This window comes from Tursiops truncatus, chromosome 8 (genome assembly GCF_011762595.2).
Source record: "Tursiops truncatus isolate mTurTru1 chromosome 8, mTurTru1.mat.Y, whole genome shotgun sequence".
NCBI classification, from domain to species: domain Eukaryota; kingdom Metazoa; phylum Chordata; class Mammalia; order Artiodactyla; family Delphinidae; genus Tursiops; species Tursiops truncatus.
Genome location: NC_047041.1, coordinates 52,744,061 through 52,768,554, shown reverse-complemented (window position 1 = coordinate 52,768,554; position 24,494 = coordinate 52,744,061). Strand labels below are relative to the sequence as shown.

The window sequence follows — 24,494 nt, the reverse complement described above, 5'->3', positions numbered from 1 at the left end:
AACACTGCCATTGTAGCTTGAAAGGAGCTACGTACAATTTATAAATGAATGGGCATGGCTGTGTTCCAATAAAACTTTATTGACAAAAACGAGTGATGAGCCAGATTTGGTCTGTGTGCTGTAGATGCCAAACCCTGGTTTAGATGCTTCAGGACAGTGATGACAATGCAGTTGCCATATACTGAAGGTCTCCTATGGCTTGCCACTGTGCTAGACGTTCTACATATATTATTTCCAAACTAAGTAACTTTTGGTTATATTTTCCAGATCCTTATTTCCCAGGGCAGTGCCAATTTCACTCCCTTTAATCCTAAATTTTTAATAAAAACCATGTGTTATAATACAGTATGGACTTTGTACCTAGACAGACCTCAGTTTAAATCCCAGCACCACCATTTTACTTACTATCTGTGTGATGACTGGCAAATTATTTAACTCTCTAAGCCTCAGTTTTCTCATCTGTAAAATGGAGGTAATATGTAATTCAAAGAGTTGTTAAGAAGATTAATGGGATAATGTATATCAATTATTTAGCACAGTGGGTGACACTGGTAGGCATTTAACAAATGACAACTGCTATCATTATTATTGGGTTTATTTTGTTTTAACATTGTATAACTTCACTAAGAAACTCACACACCAGAAAATAACCCTTTGCCAGTCCAAACTGTGTCAATGTTTGGGTCAAAAGCTGTGGTCCTCATAAATATAAACCTTGCCAGAGGGAGCTGAGACAAACCCAATGACGTGGTCATGGGGCCAACATGCAGCTCAGCAGGAAGCAACGAGATGGGTTGAGGGTCACGAGTGTCACACCAGGCCCACTGTTTCATGCTTTCCTGGCACTCTTTCCCCCTGAGAGCAACTGTCCCGAGCATACTCAAATTATTAATTTTGCAATAGTTTACTGCCTTACTCCCTCCACTAGAATGTAAACTTGCCATAAAGTTGCCATACTTGCCACAAAGGCAACCTTGGACCTAATCCAGTGCCTTGCATGGAGCCAGTACTCGGTATGTATTTGTTGAAATGAATCGATGAATGAGGTGGAGACCTAGGTCCAGCCTGCCTAAGTTGTGGGATCTTGGGAAAGTGATTTTTCCTCTTTTGGCCTCAATTTCCTCATCTGTGAAATGAAGGTTTGGATGAGATGCTCTGTTAGGTCCCTCCCAATAGAGAAGGTCAAAACAACTTCAAATTTGATGATTTTGTTCTTAATTTCAACAAACTTTACTTAACACCTACTGGACACCAGGCATGTGTTAATTCTGGGGTACACAGAGCTGAGATATAGCCTCTGCCTTCAATATTTTTATACTCTATTTATCGATACCCTTTGTTCCAGGGCAATTTAAAATGGACCTTATAATCTCAAACAATACTTCTCAAAGTGAATTCTTTGAACTACTAGTTCTACGAGGTCCTCAAATACAAACTTCTGTCAGTCTGGAAAACAATATATCCTATATTCTTATCCTAGAAAGTCACACTAAATATTAATACACTAAAGGCTCTGGGAAGTCTTATAATAAAGAAACCTGCTTATCTGAGTATCAGAACGCTTTCCTCAGAACTATTCCTCCCCTACCCACAACCATTTACAATAATGCAGAATATTCCATTCCACAAAACCCTCTGTGGGAAGCGCCTCTTAGCACACAGTGCCTGGTGCAACACATTCCGTGCTGCTCTTAAACTGCCAGGGGGAGCCCGTGTTCTTGGGGAGGGTAAGCTCTACACGTGAAATCACAGCACTCTCTCCACAGTTTCTTCAAATGGACCAGGTTCTATCCCGAGGGTCTGCACTGTCCTACCAGTTTCAGGGTTTCAGAGAGAACTGGAGTACCTGTGGCTTGAATGAGGTTTGCTCTCAAGCAGGAATTTGCACCTGGGATCAACACACGCCCATGAGCCAGTATGAGGAAGCCTCCTCTGGGGGACTTGCTGACTTTCTTAAAGCAATATGCCCATCTTTACCCATTGCTAAAGCTCACTAATTCCACAACCCTGAAATTCATCAGTAATTCAGAGAGCCCAAGTGACATTAACAACCCCCTCTGGAACGACTCACACCAGGCATTTGTCAGAGCCAAAATAATGTAATTTTAAGGTTTAGAGAAGGGCTAATAAGCTTTTGAAAAGAAACAATGCCCTTTAAATGACAGGGGACCGCTTTATCTTCAACCTCATGCTTAAGCCTAGGAAGAAGCCTCCCTTGAAGCTAGAAGACTTTCAGAATCCTTGACGGTATTTATTTTTTACTTAAGGGGTAAAGCAGCTATGCAACACACCTAACACAACAAATGTCCCATTTATGTTTGTTTCTCTTTCTGGTTTTCTTGTACTTTTTCATCCCTACCGTCACTTCCCTAGACAAGGTCACTGTTTTTTCCCTCCTAGATGATAGCAACAGTCTCCTAATTGGTCTCTTTGCCCCCAAATGCTCCTTTTCAACTCTTTTCCACAATATGGCCAGATCGATCCTTCCAAATCACAAATGTCATCAAGTCATCGTCCTGCTTTTAAAAGCGGGATACCATGCTTATGTTACGGCCCACGGTCTTGGTCTATGAGGACCTGCCTAAGTTGGGGAGAGCTCTTCTTGCTAAGTGGTCGTGGGACTTTCTCTATCACAATCGTCATCATACTTTGTTGGAATTATTTGTTTTAGTGTCTTCTCTGCTAGGCTGGGACCACTTCCGTTGTGTGGCATCCACATTTCCTGGCACTTAGGAGGAGTTCAACATACTTGCTGAGTGACTGTTGTTTCCTCAGTGTCTTCCAATGCAAGTGGAAAGCAAAGAACAAAGGCTGGTTTGTCTCTGAACTGCAAAATACTCTACTCTGAAAAGTCTGGGGTTTGCATTATGTCGGTCTCTGAATTCTTTTTTTGGGGGGAGTTACTAGTACCCATTATACCAGAAAGCCAGCCAGATGCGGCTTGGTCCAGACCTAGATTTTGGCAAGAAACATTTGTCTTTTAAAGCAAGTTATGATTCACTGACCTAATCCAGCTCAAGGTTTGGTGATATATTTTCTGAACTAAAGATCAGAACGGGTGGTTTGAGAGAATACGGGTCACTTCCTGGTGAGGCTGCCAGTTTGGAAGACAGTTTGGAGGAAGAATTTTGGAAATTAATGGGACATTCTCGGTGATTTACCGTGACAGATGAAAGAATACTGGAAATACGGATTAGGCCAGGAAACACAAAATCCTGGGTTCTGTCACTTACTATGAGTGTGATCCAGAATGGGCCACTCAGCTTCTTCAACTTTAATTTCCTTCTCCAATCAAATGAGCATATCTATTCACTTGAAAAAAATTCACAGGACTCCCTTAAGACTCATGGATATGGAAAAACCTCACAAAGTAGGGAAAAAAATCCACCAGCTATTAAACTTAATCCATACTGAGGATTCCTCTGATAATGATTATGTGTGAAATGCCTATTTTAAAGAGGCTCAGAGGTGCTACTCTTTCTTGCTGGAATAATGTTATTCTTGGTTGAAGGCCAGTACGTGAAATGCGAGGCAGCGTGCTTCTCGACACCATTGGATGGGCCCTAGTACCACCTTTGCTGTATTTGGCAAAGATACTCCAGTTGAAAAGCATTTAGTTATTGATGTTTCCCTAAAATCCTTTCCGTCACTTTTTAAACAGCAGTTGCTATCTCTTATTAAAAGCCAATTTAACCTTTTTCTTTACAATTTCAAAAATTAGTGTGGTTAATGAAGTCCTTCTCAAGTTAACGGTGAGGCTAAGAATATGATGATAAAACAGCACAGCTAACATTTACTGAGCATCATTCCTGCCCACGTGCTAAGCACTTTACACTCATTACTTTAATCAATCCTCACGCCAATCCCACCAGGCACGTCCTGTTTTCCTCATTTTATAAAGACTCTGAAGGGAAGAGAGGTGAAGAAGCATGGCCAAGGTCATCCAGTTCATTAAGTATTGGAGTTTGGATTCACACTCAGGCAGTCTGACTTCAGAGTATGTTTCCTTAACCAATGAGCACATATTTGGTGCCTGGTGCCGTGTGAGGGCTTGAGGATAAAAAGCTGAAGATGGCATGGTATTTCTCCTCCGGAAGCTTGGGGCCTTTCTGGAGCACACACATCTGATCGTTCTGAGACTTATTCCTAGAGCAATGAGGCCTCTTTGGAAAATTGGGTACCATCTACTTAATGTAAATGTTTCAAACAGAAGGAATTACTTGGCCTGTGGGGAACACTCTTCAAAAATAAAACTTACCAAAGTCAGGCCTTCTCTGAAAAGGAAAAAAAAAAATCCAAACAAACAGACCATTCACTTCCTGAGGTCAGGGGTCTGTTTTCCCCCATTTCTCCAGAGCCTGGGACAGCATCTAGCACACAGTACTAGTACTAGGGGGAATGGAGTTCTTAGGTTTCTTAGTTTGCTCTGGGGTCTCTTCCTGTCTCAGGCCACCCACCCTGGTTCCCAGCATCTTCATTCTGATGGACCAGGGGCCATAAAGCATGGGCAGGGTGACATGAGATGGGGTAGAAAGGGTGAGGGGGTGTATCTGTGTATGGGGAGAGAAGGACAACAGCACGGTGGTAATGTCACAAAACAGACTGAGCACCTGGGGCAGGGGAGAATGACACTCCAGGTATATCAACCATCTTGTGACCAAAACCCCGCCCTCTGGGCAGTGTCTGCTGTGACAAAGCCTGGGACGCGGCAGCACCGAGACACCTTGCTTATGGGGTATCTATACATTTCCAGATACGCATTTCTTCTGTCTGTTATGCTCATACACAAGCACACACACAAAGACAACAGGAAAATAGAGGAAGAACACCATACCTTTAACTACCCTATCCAGATAGTGCGCTTGGGAAATAAAAGACAGCACATTTAAGGTAGGATTGAAAAAGTGCAATACTGCCTGTCACATAACCATGCCAGGTGCCAAGGAGACAAAGGGGGCTGCACCCCACGTTTGGGACAGACCTGCCAGGGTGGGGAAAATAAAACCAAAGACAGGACAACACGAGAGAGAAGGAGGGAGAGCAAGCGCATTCTCCAGGAAGGGCCAAAAGGAACGTCAACTCACTCTGTGATCCAGGCGTTTGGAAATGTGATCATATAAATAAGAAGACATATGGATGAGGAGAACAGCGGAAAAAGGAGGATGGGAAGCTGCAAAAGTGGCTACACTCCTGCTCCATCAGCTTTAAGGAAAACTAGAACTTGCCCCTTTGTCTACCCAAAGCAGCAACCACCTTCCCTCCAGGAGATGCAGCGGGACAACAGTGAGGGCACCCTGCATGGCAGAGGTGACCGCAGGAGGTTGGAATTCGGAAATAGGCAAAATGCGAGTCACCCCTGATATACACCAGGGAAGTAGGTTGAGCCTTTGGTCAAATATACTGCTAGCTTATCTGTTTGCCATTCTTGTATTTTCCACGGACCCACGTGCCCACATAGACGTGAATGCAGAATGCGTGGTGTTCTAAGGAAGATGCATCTCTCCTTTGCATCTTACACAGAATGTGAGGTGCAGGTCAATGGATGTGGCTGTGAAAGACAAGAGAAAGAAAAGAAAACCTGACTCCTTCTCAACGCTGATTAACTTAAAAGGTAGAATGATGTATGCTTTGTTTTCCAACGCATACATCATTGTTATCATCACACATCATCATTGGGGGCTTATAGCCAAGCACTGAATTATTTGGCAATCTAAGGTTTTGCTCATTTGTGAGGATGGGTGTCAAATGTGGCTCTGAACTAAACCTACTGTGCATATACATGGGTGCCTGGCTCTGTGCTTGGGGCAGGGCAGACCTCTTCATTCCCAGCATAAATCAGTAACAGCATTTCACCTTCCCTATTGGGCTGTGGTCACAGCCATTGGAGGAGCTTCCCTAGCACCTCCTTCTCTATACCTCCTCCACATGTGCTCCCACAAAGGCTGGAGAGATGGCCATTTCCTGAAGGGCTGATGCTTTCAGCCGGGCTGGTCCCCACCCTTAGCTCGATTTCACACGTGAATCAAAAGTCCATAAGAGAGGGCTCAACTGCAATGGTGAGGCCTTATCTGGAAGCCCTAGGGTTCTATAAACTGTAAGAACATTCTCCATAAAAGAAATATAAATTTTATGTTTTCAATCCTCTGGATAGGACAGACACTGTGGCTGTTCATCAATATATATTTGCCTCCTAAGACTGGTGGATGAGAGGGTAGGTTCTTAGTTCAGGCACCCATGTGGTCTGTGCTTCAAGAGGAAATATGTTCCCAGAGGCTGCAGAGCCAAGTGGAAAACTGGGAAGAGGAGTTTTCACTGGGTCTGCACGCTTCCCCTTCATTCTTACAGATGCTGCACAGTCCATGAGCTAACAGGATGTAAGAAGGGAAAGTGAAGGGGAGTGGTGTATTAAGCAGGACTGAACAAACAAAGCTGTGGAATGACAGTGAAAAACAGGGTCAGCCCACATGAAAAACCACCTAGGAAACATCTCTGGTGAAGGCGAAGACTTTCTCGATTCTTGGTTCATCTGTCACCTGCGTCTTAGTCAAGATCATCATCTAATTTTGCAAAGTGATCTAAAATTGCTTAGACATCATCTCCCAGGATACGCCATCGGAGAACCACGACACAACACACAGATCTCCTGGCTCAGCTGGTGTTCTTAGCGTTCAGATCTGCAGAATTTTGTGGAGGGTCATAATCATAGGTTCTGGTAATGACACTGAACCCAGCTACAGATGAGATGGAGTGAGCCTAGATTTCTCTCACAGGGTTGGCAAGGATGACTCGGCTGGACGAGACAGGCATCATTGGGATTCAAATGACCATACCACTGCGCAGCATCCACTTGGAGGGAATCCTCTGACCAGAAAAACGTCTCCAAACTTAACGGTGATATCATGGCTCTGGTGATGAGTAGAGATTATATCCACTATATAGGCTAATCTCCCCAAACCCAGGGGCTGACCTCAGAGAGCTCCCTCTCTCTCTCTTCTATTGCTATAAGAACTATTTAGCAATAAAGATCTCTATTAAATATGTTTTTAGTACCTTTAAAAAATGCTTACTAATTTCTCAGACCACAGGCAGGAACACCAGCCAGTGGAAGTGATGGAGGCACACTCAGGTCATAATCAATGTTGTGGGTTTCAGGAGACAACAGTGGATTCCACAAATCCAGGGATTCCTTCCTCACACAGTGACCTCAGGCCACGCTGTGAAAAAAGCTGATAACAGCCAGTCAACACCAAGACCAAGAGCTTCCTGGTAATGGAAGAGAGCTTCCTTGCCTCTACTGAAAATGAAAGTGGTAACTGAGTCTTTGAAGTCCAATGCCATTTACTTATAAAAGGCATATGCAGAAGTCCACACTGCTGCTTCTTTCACTGTTTGAAAAGCTTGGCACATACGCCCTTGACTCAAGTCACGTAAAATTTCATCGTGATTTTAAAGCACTAACTTTAAGAAAAGATGACGCCAAGTCCCTAAGCTTGCATTATGGATGGTGGATTCAGGGCTTCCCCAGATTCCTTCATCTTTCTCCTCCAGATTTCAGGATGAAGACGACGGAAGCAGAGTCATTTTCCTCTTGGACCACGCGCTTCTATGTTCCTGTCACTGGGCAACAAAGTGGAGATAGTGGAGGCAGGCAGCTATTTATAAGACAAGCTCTGAGCCTTAGCACGAGGGTAGCCTGTGAGGTCTTAGATCTCTTTAGCATTTCTATGACCTCCAACGTGAAAGCTTCTTTCCTTCACTTGCCTGTACCAATAGAAGTTTCCAGAAATTTCTCTTAAGAGAATCCCAAGAAGCTTCAGGGGCCCCCATCAAAGGTTGTGAAGAACATGGCAAGAAGCTTATTCTTCAGGAGGCTCCGTTGACTCTAACAGCTGTATCATTGGTACCCGTTAGGTCAGGTGAAACGAAGATCATTATGGCAGGTGATGACTGGGGTGGCTATAGTCATCTGAACTTCTTTCAGATGGATGACAAATCATCAAAGAGATGTTCTTGTTAAGTTCTTGGATACATTCATGCTCTTCTCTCTTTGGACGAAGGATCAGTGAGGAATAAGTGGCCAACGGCACCCACCCCGAGAGGGGCTCACGGAGCCCACTCACTGGTCTCCAGTTTCCCACTCCTACCACATGTGGGCTGAAAGCTCCCAGGACCATCAACTAATCAAGTTCTTGCTCTGATAACACGGGGTAGATCCCTGTCCGTTTTCTCTTTCTCCGTGTCAGCATTTGTCCTACAACTCATGGGTCATGATGCCTCTGAGGAGGGAGAAGCATAGGTTATCTCACAGGCGCTGATACCTTGTGAATGCTTGTGAGCTCTTGGTTAAGGATTGTCTGATTACAAAAAAGAAACTCAAGAGCTACCGTTCAAAAGTGGACAAAGAACTCCAGAAGACTGTGTGGCCTTTCTTTGTAATTTCCCTGCATCGGGAAGTCTGGCTTTGCTCGCTCTAGTAATTGCATCATCAGAGTATTATTTTGATCTTTACTCCCAGAGGAGGATTTGTTTGAGAATCAAGATTTATATGATTGGACAGTTCTCCTGGAACCTAGTAAATACTTCTGCATATCTGGCATCTTGAACAATCACAGCTTTGGGGTCAAGGTTGGAATTTTACACATGTAATCAGGAGCTAGCATTTCCCACATGTGTTTTGGGACCTCATAGACAAGGGGCAGTGAAGTGAACAAAATAACTATCATAGAAGTGATCCAAAATGTTGGTGTTTTCAAAGAAATAGGAAAAATTAAACACCTTCTTAAATTTAGCTATGATTTTCAGCTTTCTCTAAAGAAACTGGAGGTCAAGCCCCAGACTGAAGAGACTCATAAAATTCCTGGAAAAGACATCCAAAAATACGTTTTTGATGACTCTGTGTTGACCATATACTTGAGAAACGGATCCTAATCAATCCATCTGACCTTAGCTTCTAGACTAGGGAAACTGGTTCCATATACACAAGTGGATGTATTACTAGTAAGTAAGTAAGAGTGAAAATGAAAAAATCCTGCTTTATTTGTGGGATATTTTTAGGAGCAGGTGATGGGTGTGCAGTCTGTGGGCAGTGGAGGAGGGGCCGGAATTCCATCACCCCTGCAGGACTCCTCCAGCCACCCCACTCTGTGATTCACAGAGGGAGAAACTGAAGCCCCAGCGACCATGTGGTCTACCCACGGTGCTGTCACCAAGACTTTTCTTGAAGTTGCAAAGAGACAGATAATTCCTAACGTAAGGAATTAAGATTTGAAATAGTCTTGCTTTTTGACAAAAATATTGTCATGAAAGAGGATGCCAATCTGTTTTGAGAAAACCAATCTGTTTTGAGAAAAACCAGGGAGCTTCCATAAAAGAAAAGGTGGACCCAAGCCTCCAAAAGGAGATATTTAATTCCTACTATATAATCTGCTCTGGGAAATGTCACTGGGGTAAGAAGGTTTTTAAGCTGGGGACTTGACCCAAAGGAGCCCAGACTTGTCTTACTCTTTTATGCCAGCTGTTAGGGAACCAAGTCATTCTTTCCCGTTTATGGAGGGCAGCAGTGTGCAAATGAACAGGCCTTGCTCTCTTTGGATCCCACTGTGTGGAGGTCTCTGAATCAGCATCGTGGATCCTGGCCTCTTCTCTGGTATGGGACAGAACCACACTGAAAAATACGAGCTAGCTGTGCGATGACCCATTGAATAATGATGAAATCTGACAACAAGAGAACATTTAACACTTTGAATTTCTAACTTTTCACACCAGCAGTTTTTGCTCTTCCTAAATGTTCCTCGCAGGGAGTGAAGTTCCCTGGAATGTAAGGAAGTGCTTCTTGCTACCATCAAAGATTAAAGAGGGGTTTCTCCTTCTCATATCTATTCTGAAAAGAAAAAAGAAGGCACCGCCATTGTTTCCCTCGTTTGTATCTCGTACTCCTTCCCTTCCATCCAGCAAGGTTACTGAAGTGTTCCTTCGGCACTAGGGTGTCGGGTTTCTAGCGGGGATGCAGCTGGCCACGGGCAGAGACGCACAGAGGGCAAGTTGCCATGCGGGGAGATTAGACAGGGTCAAAGGAAACGCGCACCACACAATGAAAGGTAACAGAATTCCGAGCCAAAGTCCTTTCATCTGAGCCACTATGACTAGTCCTTTACTTCTTCAATGTCCTGTGACAGTTTTCTGGTATTTAGGACTGTCAACCTCCCTCTTGAACCGTGCACATTTACCTTGGTGTATTTCTTATCCGGAGGGGAAAAAGCATCTGCAATCCCAAGGAGGAATTTGCTCTCAAAGAGTGACAACAGGGTGTGCAGGGGAGGTGGGACGGGCTGGTCTGACTCCTTGGCATCACAACAGAGATGTTCTTCAAGCTAGGCTGAGGAACATCCACGAGACACCAGCTGGAACCCAGCCTGCCCACAAGCCCTGCCATGAATCATCTGTGACTGGACGCAGGGAGGATTTCCGTAAATCCCTCATCATTTGACTCAGATGAGATGCTTTAACCTTATAGAAGCCTGACATCCATAAACTGCTTGGAACTTGGTGAGGTGAGCCGAGGACTCTATAAGCAAGTGATAGAAAACAGAATGCATTCTCTCTGGGCTCTGATTTTGGTTTTAATAGGGATGGGTCCCCTTCTGGGCTGGGAGGCTAAAAGGTCAGCTTGTCCTTAGTCATGCAGAAAAGTGAAGGTGAAGGAAGGGGCAGAGTTGAAAGAAGCAGGTGGGCCTCTCTGGTGACTAGGGCTGCTTTTCTTTAAGAGGTGTCCAGGGCGGTCGTGGGACAGGATGACACTGACGGAAAGAAGCCACCCAGAGGCGCACAGTGAGACAGCGTGGCGCGTTCTGCTACGGAAAAGCAGGGTGGGCTGCCGGCGGCTGTGGAGCGGCTCTGGACTCTGGTAAGAGTGTGGCTGGCCAGCTAGCTGTGGGACTCTGAGACCAACTGGAATAAGAAGGCCCAGCCTCTGGGAAGGATGAGAGCCAGAGGCCTCTGCAGAAAACCTGGGCTTTGTCCTGCAAGGACCGCAGAGCAAGCAGCTGGCGAGGAGCTCCTCCCCAAGGCTCAGAAAACCAAGCCTCAACATCCAGTCCTACTTCTTAACAGTTAAGTGACCTTGGGCCTCAGGTCCTTGAAAAGAAGGGGGGAAATACGTGTGCCTCCACAGGGTGATGGATGGGAGTGGGAAAGAACGCAGTCAAAGCCCTTAGCACAGTGCTCGCCACACTGTAAATACTCAAAAATCAGAGCCCATTATTATTAATATTAGTAAGTATAAGGTATTCCACTGCCATTGATAAAAAGGGCGATGGTGTGGAGGCAGGGATGATGAATAAAAGCTAATTTCAGGCTGCGAAACAAAAGGAATGCGGCCTAAAACAATATGAAATGAGAGGTAGCCCCATTTGCTCAAAATTCCTTTGTCCCTCGTAATCTTTGGGGCTTGCCTCCCAGTTTCTGTAATCACGAGGTGACTGTCAGAGCTGGAGAGGCACCCGGAATCCTGTCTCCTAGAGCCATGTGCTTGCCATTTGATCACAGACCCTTCCTTGAAAAAAAAATGGAAGGGGAAGAAGTTAAAACACACACACACAGACCAGTTGATTCAATAAAGACCTTTTGGTGAGTGTTCATTCCAGGATAATAAACCAAGCAAACGTCTGGCTGTGTTTAAAATCAACAAAACCAGCAGGAAAGGCAGAAAGAAGGGAACAGAGTGATCAGCTTGTTTTGAAAGCTGCCAACAGTGCTGCTTCAGCAGGGGCTGGTGCCAAGGAGCCACCAGGAGAGGGGAAAGGAGACAAATGCAGACGGGACGGAAGCCGAGGACAGGGGAGGGGGCAGATCCCAGGCCTAACGGGATGCAGATGTGGCCTGGGGCCTGCGGGAAGCTTTCCCCAGGATCCCAGGCCTCTTCGGGAGCTCCAGCCTAGGAGGCTACTGGGGGTGTTCAGCGCTAAGCCCAAGACCTCCCAACCAGACCATAAACTTGATTTAATGGCTATGTTTATGGAGTACTGTACGATGTGCCAGCCTGTACGTGCATTATTATCCCCATTTCACAGGTGAGGAAACTGAGGCTCCGAGAGGCCTTGGGACTTGCTCACAGCTGCTGAGGTAGAGTCATCTGCCTCATGCCTGAACCCCAGCTCCTAACACAAAGTTATACTGCTTTTGGCCCGGGAAGGGCTAAACCCAAGGCATGCTGACCAGCTAGCTGAGATCTGGGAGATGCAGGGTGGGAGGGAAAAGGTTAAAAATGTCCTATTGTGAGTTTGAGTCCAACTGATGTCTAGGAAAAGCCAACCATAATGTCGTCAGATGAAAGGACTTTTGGCCCAGTTCCCACATGCGACAGGGGCCCCGAGGTGCCCGACAGACAACGGCACCGCGCAGCCCTGGAGAAGGTGCGGAGGCCCGGCCCTCATACCGATGGTGCAGTGCTCGCCGTTCCAGCCCGGGCTGCACTCGCACTTGCCGTCCTGGCAGGTCCCATGCTCGGCGCAGCGCGGGTGGCAGGCGCGCTGGTCGCAGGCCGCCCCCATCCAGCCGTCCTCGCAGCGGCAGGTGCCCCCCACGCAGACGCCGTGGCCACCACACTCGGCCGCACAGATCTCTGGGTGGGGGGAGGGAGAAGGGGGAGAGAGAAAAGACAAGTATTGAGCCAGTCGTTCTTGGGAACAAGGGTCACACGCTCTGTGAGCAGTCGGGATTCCAGAGGCTCAGGAGGCTCGGGACAAGAACAAGGACCCTCGGACAAGAACAGTTCTCCAGCCAGAGGCCTGTCCCGAGCCCCTTTCCTCGCCAAAATAGGATGGACTGTAGGGCTCTGCTCTGTTCACTTTTCTCTGTGGCCAGCCTGTCCCCGCTTCTGTGCTTACCGCTTCCAAAGGGGACCGCCCTTCTGAACAGATGCGAGGAGAAGTCAAATTTAATTAAAAACCAATTATGTGTGAAAACGAAGTGAGGCTGAGCCAGGCGAAGTACCTGTGGGTCTGGCTGGGGTGCATGACGGGTCCCGGGCTTGCACTTCATTCCAGCTTTGACTCTAACTGAGATGGGAGGAAAGGGGAGGCTGGACCCCCGCATCCCAGGGGGGTTCTCTGGTGCCCTGCTGGGTTTATGTTCAGTTCCTCTGCTCACTGCTTCATCACCCCAACTCTGAGCACCATCTAAGTGGCTTTTCCAAAGCAAACAGCTGGACTGGGGGTGGAGGTGCTTCACAGGCAGACTGGAGTTGCCCTTCACAAAGGCCCGTCTGTGAGATGGTGCAAAAGACACACGCGACCTGATCCACAAGTCCCTTGGGCCCCGGGCCAGCGACAACTTCACGGTTACTCAGGCAGAGGCTGTGAGAGCTTTGAAACACAACTCCTTTGTAGGCAACGAGTTGAACAACTGGGGCCCTTGATGCTCTCGGCCAGCGCTGTGATGGAGCCCCTGACTCAATTCTCTGCCTCGTGGCCCAACATTCTTCAAATGAAGATCCCAACACCTTAAATTTCTTTCAAATTAAACTGACTGGCACCCATGTCAAATTGCATTTGCACGTTACCCCTTCCAAGCTACACTCCTGGCTTGGAAGCTACTAACACTCCAACTACTTTTGAAAAAGAAAATAAAATTAGATCTCAGAGGCTCAGAACTTCCATATTAATCTACAAGGCAACGGCTACAATGTTCAAGAATTAAAAAATAAGCAAAACAGAAAACAGTAATAGTTCCCATTTATGGTGTGTTCCTATGCCTGACATCTTGCCAAGCAAAGTACCTGGAAAGGGAGTTAATGCGTGCAGTACCACACTGGGTTTCTCAGCTCCCCAGGGGAGAGAAAGGCTGCTGTAAAATGTGTGCAAAGAGCCCTGACCTGGAGCCAGGGGACCTGGGTTCTATGCCAGGCTCAGGAGCAGAAGCTGTGTGACCCTGGGCAGGTTCCTTGACTTCACTGGTGATGCTGCCTCACAGCACCTCTTCTACCCATCAGGGCTACGCTGAGCATTCAGTGAAGTGGACAATAGAAAAGGGCATGGCAAGATCACTAACTCAAGAAAGATTTCTCAGGACAGTGAGCTTTAGACTACGTGTCCAAAGACCAGGTTTGTGAGGTCTGTGTCTGCTCAGCCACGGATCTGCTGTGTGACCTTGGGAAAGTCACTTGCCCTCTCTGGGTGTTGGTTTCCTCATCAACTGCAGGGGGGACGTGATGGCATCTAAGACTGTGGGAGTCTATGATATAAACATCCTCCACGTCACACAGCATGATCTAGCCCTAAGGCTCGGCTGGAGTGTCCCTCCTCCTCTGAGAAGTCTCCCACGATTCACTCAGCGGTTGTTCTCTTGCTCCGTGCCTTTCCATGTGACGTGGTAGACTGCTTCTCCATTTCTGCGTGTCTCATTGTCAGACTCAGGACAACCTGAGGCTGGATGAATTCTGATCACCTCTAGGCCTGGTACCCAGCACAGATCTTGGCACAGAACAGACCCTTAATTAAGGTTTGCTGGATAATGAATAAATCCATGCGTGCCTGGGGCTACAGGTGCCTAAGAATTTAAAACAATTCAGGTACACCCTGCTCAGCCTGGCCGAGAGTCAGTCCAGGTCTATCTGTCTGCTTATCTCTGGTGGGTTGCCCTTGTGAAAACTTCCGAAGCGAGCGTGGAGCTGTGGAGCAAAGTGTCAGGACACCCAGCAGCCCTCCAGGAAGGGGGTTTTCTCAAGATGTTCTTCAAGTTTCCTTCCTTTCTTGCTTACACGGACAATGTCCTGGATTTTTCTCAAGATGAAGAATGACAATCTCGGGTCCCTGGGTCTCCCTACGTCCTAAGTCTGAAATTTCCATCCCTTCTGCACAGCGCTGCAAGGGCATCGACCCAGGTGACTCTGGAGGCAGGGCCTGAACTCAGGGCTGGCTGGGACTTTCACCTGAGAGCCTGGAGGAAAGATCAGCTTAGCATTCTGGGGGGTTTACTCAGCACATTTTCCAGGCGGCAGTTTATGGTGTGAAAGTAAACTTCCAATAACCCTTCTGTTCACCGAGGTGTGAGCCTGGAGAGGGACAGGCTGTGGGGCAGCCTTCCTCGGGGCACTTGGAGTGCACAGTCTTGGTGTTTTGGGCCGCGGGGCACTTGAAGGTCACGGGCTTAAGAGCAGAAGAGGCAGGGCTTCCCCAGCATTTGACGGCCTCACTTCAGGTCCTCACTACTGGGTAGTTCATTCCTTTACTAGCTAACTTTGAGGCAGTGTGTGTGAAAGAGCGTAAGACTTGGAATCAGGTGTGACTCCAAATCTTGGTTCTGCCAGTTGTGGGACCTTAGACAGCCTCCTCAACTGCTCTGAGCTTCATTTTCTTCCTCCGTAAAATAGGGATGATGACAGCACCCCCTTCAGAGGGTACACAGCCCTGATATACAGCTCATACTGATTCCTTTATTCTTCCAGTAATAGTCCATGCCTGCCTGCTATGTGCCAGAAACTGCGCTGGGTGCTAGGAATACAGAGGTCAATAATACACAGGCTCTGCCCCACAGGAGATCATTGCCCAGACAAAGCCCAAACTGATTGCTAAGATCAGCTGAGTAATCTACAGCTGTTACTCACTTCGGCACCTTTCTGCTTACGTGCAATGAAAAAAGAACCGTGAATCTTAGGATCAGACAGATTTGGTATCTATTCTTGGCTTTGTCACTTATTGGCTGGGTAATCTTCAAGGTGCAAGTTATGCAATTCATTGAATCTCGATTTCCGTTTCAGTAAAATGAGGCTAGTAATTCCCACTTTACCAATCTTACACGGTTGGCGTTAGATCAAATGAGGTAATGTATGGAAAAGCCATTTTTGGCTTAATAACTTAACACTTATATCAGGTTTTACAGTTTACAAAGCACCCTTCACATACAACTTCTCATTTAACTATCACAACAACGCTGTGCGAACACCTGGCTATTATCCTTCTTGGAGGTGAGGCTACTGAGACCCAGAGAGCATAGGGGAATTCTACAAGGTCGTGTGTTCATCTGGTGCTTTCTCCTCATTGTGACAATCCTCAGGGCAAGGCTGCACGATAAGCATTTTACAGATATGGAAACTGAGTCACAGGCTAGACAGAGGCAGGCTCATTTTACAGATAAGGAAACTGAGTCACAGAATAGACAGAGGCAGGCTCTCCTTTGAGGGAACCTCCTGGTTCTTCCAGCAGATCTCCCCTCGCTTCTGGCCCTGTTGTTTATCCCTTGTTACGTTCAAGTCAGACCCTGCCTATGTGTGAGATGCAATGAGATTCTTCACACAGAGTTTCCCAGACACCCGAGCTCACTTTTCTCCTCTGGAGACTGCGGGGCCGTCCCTCCAAACTCTCCATCTCCCCGCCAGTTTACACTAGACATGCTGCCTTGGCGCGAAGCTAAGGCTGCCTGGTGGCTGAGCACCCCCCCATCAGTCCTTTACAAGCTGGGTTGTGAGCTCTTACACATTTTAATGGAAGGGGCCTGAACAGGGTGACCCTGATGTTTATGCGGTGCTAACTGATGGTAACACAACCTGGCAGTGTTGAGCTTCTTTTCTGCAGATGGGCTCTCCGCCCAAGTGCAGGAGACCCACTGCCTCATGACGGGAGCAGGAATCCGAGATTCTGCTTCATTGGGTCTCACGTTGTAGGCCCCATTGCTATTTTTTTATGTACCTCAATTTTTTTTTTTTTTTGTCCTTGAAATAAAAGGAACTGCTTTATTTTTGCTTCTCTGATTCTGCTTTTACACCGAAGCAGATATAACTTCCCAGAGTGGCTGGCGAAAACCAAATAGGATGATGCTAAAGAACGTGCTTTGACAGCTCCTGTGCCCTTTACGTAATGTGAATGGTACTTTGTGAAATTTGGGTCACAGCTCCTAAGTCTCAAGTTTGCTCAGTTGTAAACTGGGGATGACACTGACTACTGCAGAGAGTTGGTGGAGGAATCACTCTCATTTGCTTAATTTCTTGAGCGCTCACTGGGTGCAAATCCAATGGTGAGCGGGCACTGGGGGATCCAATGGTGAGTATGACAGACACGGCTCTTTCCTGACCTCAAGGAGTGACATTCTAGCTTGGCAGACGGACATAACCTAATTGAATTAAATGCGCTAAGATGAATAGAAGTGAAGCTTCTAGTATGGAGCCTGGCACATAGTCAGGATATGAAAAACTGTGCACGCACATATTCTTATAAGAAAGGAAATGGGGTGTAGTGGCAAGTGTTATCAGACTGAAGTCAGATCAGACGTGAATTCTGACTTATGCAACACACGTGATACAAGCAAGCATTTGATAAAGGCTAGGCAACGGTCATGTGATCAACATCGGCACTGTCTGACTCCATGCTGGACGGTAGGGGCCTGGGAGGAACCACTGTCTGACTCCATGCTGGACGGTAGGGGCCTGGGAGGAACCCTCTGACGTACCGTAGAGTACACAATCCATACAGTAGACATGGATTCAGATTCCGACTCTCCAGTCTCCTTGAGTCCTTGCGGAGCCCTTGGGAGAACTACTTAATCTCTCTGGACCATACTTCTTCACCCCCCAAATAGGGAGAATAATAATGGTCCCCTACAGGGTGAGTGAGTGGTGGTAACCGAAGGAAAGGGTAAATGTGAATGGCTCTATGTAATCTGTGTTATGTATGTTGTGTTCTGTACATTAACTGATTGATGGAGACCTACGGTATCCTGTATCAGTGCAGCCCCGAGTCACCGAGAAGGGAATCGTCTCCCTGAAGAGCAAGATGTTTTCTAGCAGCAGAGCCTCAAAATTTGGGTATGAAACTCTTTCTCTGGTTACCTAGCATGGCACCATCAGCCAAGACCATTAAAACCATTAAAACCATTAAAACCATTAAAACCCAGGTAGAAGCCACCTGTGTGCGTAGCTTCGGCTTCCTCTTAAAAGCGGGTGAAAATCCCCAACTGTCCTGAAGTGTCATTCCAAGTCTGTAAAGTTCCTGGCTGAACTATACAGGGCCTTGGAGAGCAACCAGGTCAGGCCCAAGAACACCCTGGCTCTTCTCCCGGGGAAAGCCGCACCCCCCGGCACCTCCCCTTCCCCACCCCACCTCTGCCCTGCCTCACTGGTATCCACGTCTGTCTTCTCTCTAGACTGGAAGCCCACCTGATGGCAGGCTCTTGCTTTTACTCATCTTGGTTCCCAGCAGCAGGCACCAGGTCTGGCAGAGAATGAGCTTTCAACAAATATTTGTTGAAAGAACAGATGAATTTTTGAAAAATCTCACGGAAGAGGTGTTATGTCAGTTGGCTCAACTCTATCCCAGCGCCATATTGTACAAAATTTATTTGGTTAAATATATTCACACAGAGGCTCAGCCTTCTTTGTGCTTAACCTTCTTAGAAACTTATCTTCTCCAATCTCCGACGGATAGCTTGTAACCTTAAAGTGTCTCAGTTCTTACACCCTCACACACATCTTCCTTCGCACCAATGCCCGCGTCATACCTGTTCCCTTTCTATGATGTGGAAGCAGGTGGACACATGACGAAAAGGGTGGGAAAAAGATATGGTTTGGCTATTGGTTAATTGTGCTCCAAAGTATATACACGAGGAAAGAAGCTGCTGCAGTCTCCTCTCATTAAATGTTAATCCCCGTATGAACCTGGAGGAAGCCTGGGACCTATCACAGCTACGTTTTAATTTGTCTGGACTTACTTTACAATCCTGTTCGTTACAACAGCTGGTAAGGGAAGCTGTGCCTCTCCCCTAAAGGGAAATACTTATATATAATTTTCCCATAAAATTTCTTTGACTTGGAAAGATGCTCAAAATTGACACAAGTAGGGGATAGAGGGGACCCCACACAAGGATCTGTGTGCTTTCCTGCTGAGTAAGGAACAGACACAGGTGAGGCTGTCTTTGAAATTCAGGGATGTGAAAGCAGAGCCTTGGCCCCATATGACCTCCTGGGAAGCCCTTTAATAAGTCTGTATTTAGCACTGAAAGGGATAATAGGGAAAACTGTTCTATTCTGCTTAGGACCTGAGGTTCTTAGAAGTGACCTTAAGAAATTTTAGTAAGGGTTAAATAATTTTAAATGATTTCCACTAGGATTTTCTGTTGCATCGCTAGCTCATCTGAGTTAGTGCCCAGTTTGGGGGATTTCTCTGAAATCCTGGTCCTTGAAAATTCCTTGGGGGAATTTCTCATGAAATCCTTGGACACTTTAGGTCCAAGCTACACTAAACAGCATTTGAGGCAAAAATAAGGAGAAACTGTAGAACCACTACTGGTGGCACACAAATATTACCTCATTAAATCCTTACAACATCCCTGCAATTTTATTTTCACTCCCTTCCCATCACTGAGGAAACTGCTTGGAGAGACTAAGTGACTTACTCAAAGGTACTTAGCTAGAATGAAAGGTGACTATGATTAACACAGCTTTTTGGTCTGTGAACTGTGGGATCAGGTTTAGGCAAAGCCTCAGCTGTAATCTGACATATTTCCTTATTAATTATGTATTAGATCCTCACCCCAGCTAGACTAGAGAATCTCTGAAATCAGAGTCTGATTTCACCCTGACTCAATGTTTATCATGTTAAGTACTTTTCTGTTTATCTGTCTTTTCAACCTCCATCCATCCATCTGCCTGTCCATCAGCTCATCCATCTGTCCATCAAGCCAATCATCTAACCATCCAATCAGCTATTAAGTCAACAGGCCATCTAACTGCCCATCTATGCATCCATCCATCCATCCATCCATCCATCCATCCATCCATCCATCTGTTTGACTTGGGCTAGTTAATTCATCTTTCTGTGCCTCAGCTTTCTCTTCTGCAAAAAAGGATAGAGACACCAACACCTCAGGTTCATGTGAGGCTTAGAAGAACATCATGTAATGTGCCTAATGTCATGTACATCTTTTACAGAGCAAACACTCACTACATGGCAACTATTTTACGTTTATGTGCTAGAAAGGGCCAGGGGAAGGGAGGGTTTGAAGATACTGTGGAGAGCAAGGGGAGGACGTGAACAACTGAGGTTCCTCTCAACAGCCGGAGAGGACTGGATCAGGAGCATAATCAGAAGGACAGGCTTCCTGGGCCCCTCATGCCCTGGGGAGAGGTAAGCGGCAAAGACCCGTGTAAGGGACAGACCAGGATAATGAGAGAACACTTAAACCACGGCCTCCACATTCTCTGTGAGGTAGGAATCTCTGCTGAGGAGGATGCTAATGGATAGATGTGGACATCTGAAAGAGCCCCCTGGGGACTGAGTGTAAGAACTCACAAAGTACCAGAAGAACTGCAGCTCGAACGACCCAGGAGGGGCTAAAGATCGTGAGCGTGACATGATTTGACTTAAAGCACTCAGAAGCCTGGCTGTAACATCAGAGATGGTGAGTGGCTGGAGTGATCCTGGGTTTTGCAAGGTGGATGTGGAAGAAACGCACAGAAACAGGGAGATGAGAGTGAGGAAGGGAGACAGCTGGAAGTAAAGGACTGAGGGAACAGGGGGAAATGAAGGAGAAGGAGAGTGAGTCAGGAGAGAGCTGATGCGGGGCAGGAAGTGGCCTGGATGTGGCCAGGGGCTCACCTTCAGGTGTGTTTAGGGGTTAAGAGACAAAAAGAGGAGGAAAACGCAGAGGAGCAGTTTTCTTGGTCAGAGCATGAGAAGGTATCTTAGAGATTCTCTAACCATCCTGTAGACAGGACAACACGGGCCAAAGAGAGGAAGCGCCTTGTCCTTGGCCACACAGTCATGTGCATATTAGTACCTGAGTAAGAACTTGATGGCTGCCTTAGGAAATAGTCATGTAAGGGGCCAGCTAGATAAACGGCTAAAGGCGGGGAGGCCTCACCACTCTTCGGCCCCCTCCTCTGTGCCTCTGCATAGGCTGCTTTCATGGTCTACATGCTCCTTTCCCCCAGTCTTCACATGTTGAAGTCTGGCTCCAATGCCACCTCCTCCCTGAAGCCTCCTTCCAGAGCCCACACTGGAAGGGGCTTCATCTCCTGCCTTCCCAAAGCACTTTATGCAAACCTTTATCAGGGTTGTTAGTCTACCTGTGTTGCCTCCAGAACCCTGCCATCATCAGATTAGTCTCTGTACTCTGTAGTGAGTCTCACACAGAAAATGTATCTTTGGACTGCATCCGTGTACCGCCAGATTCCAGTGGTCTGAGGCAGGGCACTCCAGTAACTACTCAAGGTAGTATGATTTTGCACAGGGCAGAGGCCTGGATTTGGGCAAGCTGGGTATAAAAGCCTTCTTTGCTACTTCCCGGCTCTGGGAAACAAACATTGCGCATATCTGAGCCTTATCTTGGTCATTTATAAAACGGCGGTAATGAATCTTAAAATTGATTTAAAAATATATTGAGGACCTACTATATGCCAGATACCCTTAGAAGCTGGGGATTCAGAAATTGTATTAAGTTATTCCCATCCTCAAGGAACTCAAGTCTGCCTAGTTGTATAAATGAGCACAAAGCTGGCCACCATGCCTGGCACACAGTAGGCCAATTACAATTTAACTCTCACTTCCACAGGCCAGATATCCCTGCATTTTGAACAATTTGGCTCGAATATAGCACCCAATCTCTCTCCCTCCCTCTCCCACAAAATTGGGCAGATGACTTTTTAGTCTCAGTGCAGGTTACAGGAAGAAGTCAGAAGGGAGGAAGGTATAGGAAAGGAGCATCTGACTTCCTTACGGTTATTAATCTTCTTTTGACATTGAGGCCAAACCCAAGTCACTCTCCTGCGCTTCTCAACTTCCATCCCTATCACCTGAGAGTCAGAGCGGCTCCAAGCCGTGCTTCGGTCCCCCAGATCTAGATGGCAGAAAGCTAATGAGCCTTGGAAACCACATGGCCTTTCACCTCACTCAAGGAGCTCAGAAAGCGTTCAAACCAAGCAGGAAAATGGACTCCAGTACGTTGGTGCAGAGCAGTCTCCAATCTATTCCCCCAGGACTAGAATTTCAAGCTTTAGGAAGCACCTATCACAGGAAGAAGTAGGTCGCCTCTATTCACCTTAATTGGAGGGTATCTGGCTTCCTGATTAAAGGAGTTCGAAGCTAGCATGGCGGAGGCCTCCAAGTACGCTCTGACTTTGCAGAATGATTACAAGCCGGGAAAGGACTGGTGAGCAGAGAAGCCAAAGAAGGTAACTGGGACGTGTATTTGTGGCCAGGGCTGAACCACTACCCCACTGAAAGGGCCCAACTGGGTATACTGAAGAGATAGCTGATGTTCAGACCTCCAGCCCTGACACCCTTTTGTGAAGGTCCACCTCTCCACCTCCACCATGGACACCTCCTCCTAGAAGTCTCCCAGGCACCTCAAACTGCATGCCAATATTAGAATAAGCTTTCTAAAACCAAACCTGACCACGTCACAGCTCTGCCTGAGACTCTTCAGTGCCTTCCACTGACAGATGAAACCTAAACTCTTCCAAGGCCATTCATGATCTGATGCCTGCTAACTTCCTTCACCTCTTCTCCCTCTCATTACTGCCACAGATATCCTAAGCTAAGCTACTCCAAACTGTGGTTCTTTCCTAGAAAATGCCAGGATCTGTCTCATCTATGTACTTGTTGCAAATCTTTGACTTCCACAATGGGCTGCTGCAAGGTGCTTGCCTCTTTCTTCCATCTCTGACAATTCAAATCCAACCTCCATCACCCACCTTAAATCCCACTTCCTCCAAGAAGCCACCTTGATCACCCCGGCTGAAAGCAACTGCTCTTCTCCTGAACCCCTGTAGTACTGCCAGGTCCACTGTGGTCATGATCCAATTTACATGGTTCCTGGCAGTGTCACCAAGTGGAGTGGTACCTTGTAAACCTGATACCTGATCCACGGTCAGTATCGGCGTAAACCTTGGTAATAGCCCATGGCAGGATTACGCAGGGGATAAGCATGGGTTCTGAACCCAGAGAAGGCTGGATTTGAATCCTTTCTTTCCCAGAGTGCCTTTGGGAAAGGCACTCAAGTTCCCTGAACCCTGGTTTCCTGAGAATAACACCGTCTGCAATTTCAGAGGCTTATATATTTGTTGTTTGAATAAATCATGAAGCACATACATGGAGGAGTTCTGTAAAATGTAAATAAAATTTCCATTCAAAGGATAGTTATTATTTTAAAATTACAAAGTTACCATACCAGCCGTTTGATTCAGGAAGACAGCCAGAGATTTTGCACAAGATATCAGCTTGGGCATCCAAACAGAAACCTAATTCTGAAGCCCAATTTCAGAAGGGCTTAGATTTGCATACTGAAGAGCTCCAGTTGTGATAGAAAATGTTCCAGGGCTGTCGGCGGGAATTCTACTAAATTACAAAGCTGCCAGCTTCTGGTTTATCAACCTTTGACTCTGGCAGTATTTAGGAGCACGCCTGTTTGGGCCCAATTTCCCAGGCTTTGATTAAATGTTAGGAAGTGACCGTCTCATTGTGTCTGAACCGCCACAGTACTTCCCAGGCAACTGGTGGGCTCTTCTCTGCCTCCTTCTAACACACCCACTTCTTTCTCTGCTTCATTGTCAGTCTCTTGGATATTTATTATTCTGAACTTTGATTTTAGGCTGTCACTGGCTGTTGGGAAAGGGCACAGGAAATGTCAAGTCTCAACGGACACGATTCCTTGGGTGAAATTCTAACCTAGAGTTTCCCCTCCCAGAACATACCTACACAGAAATAGCCCAGTCTGATCGTTTCCTTTTGATGTTTAATTGGATGTCGGTGCTGTGCTTTCTGGGCCGAGAAGCAAATGTTTCTCAGAGAGTGAACAATTCCCGCTACACAAATGAGACTTGTAACAGGGGAGAATGCTCAACGCTGAATCTAATTTTCTCTCCCATCCATGAACAGAAGACAGTTTCTCTGGCATTACAGCATCTCACTCAGTCTTTCTGTCATTAGTAAGAATTAAATTCTGTTCCCTCAAATCTAAACATAATTATATTTTGCCTCGTAAATAAAATTGAATTACCATTTTCAAAATTTAGGGCTAATGCAACTGCTATGTTTAGAGCTTTAATTTTTTTTAATCCTGTTGTTACTTTCAGGTTTTTTTTTTTTTTTTTTTTAAATGGGCTTATTTTGCTATCAATCGTGACTTCATTCGGTAACAGAGCTTTTCTGTTCCATATCTATCTGGTCATTCTTGTTATTAATTATGCTTTGTGATTTGCTTTTCTTTTTGGTAGGGGAAGAGAGTAATAGAGAAGAAACTGGAAGCTCAAAGGATCTGAGTTTGAATTTTAGAAGGTCTCGCTAAGCTGAGGTAGGACCTAAGCCATGATGCACTGAGAGAGTTAAAGAAAGAGCCCTGACGTGGAGTCTGAAAGGGAAATCTTCAACGCGCGTTTTTAAAAGATTTTTTAATTTGAGATTTTCAGCAAGACATTGAGTGGACTCCATGACTGGGACCCTGCCTGCCTCCCTGGCCTCACTTCCTCAGCTCCTACTCTCCAGTCAGACTGAAGGAGGACCGCCCTGTAC

General features: G+C 46.4%; 1 protein-coding gene across 1 annotated transcript in view; it reads right to left on the bottom strand.

The window, feature by feature from the left end:
• TENM4 (teneurin transmembrane protein 4) overlaps positions 1-24,494 on the bottom strand; it is a 739,181-nt gene that overhangs the window by 112,749 nt on the left and 601,938 nt on the right. Inside the window, exon 18 of the mRNA XM_073808362.1 lies at positions 12,434-12,619. Coding sequence (XP_073664463.1) covers positions 12,434-12,619 — 186 coding nt within the window. The remainder of the gene's footprint in view (positions 1-12,433; positions 12,620-24,494) is intronic.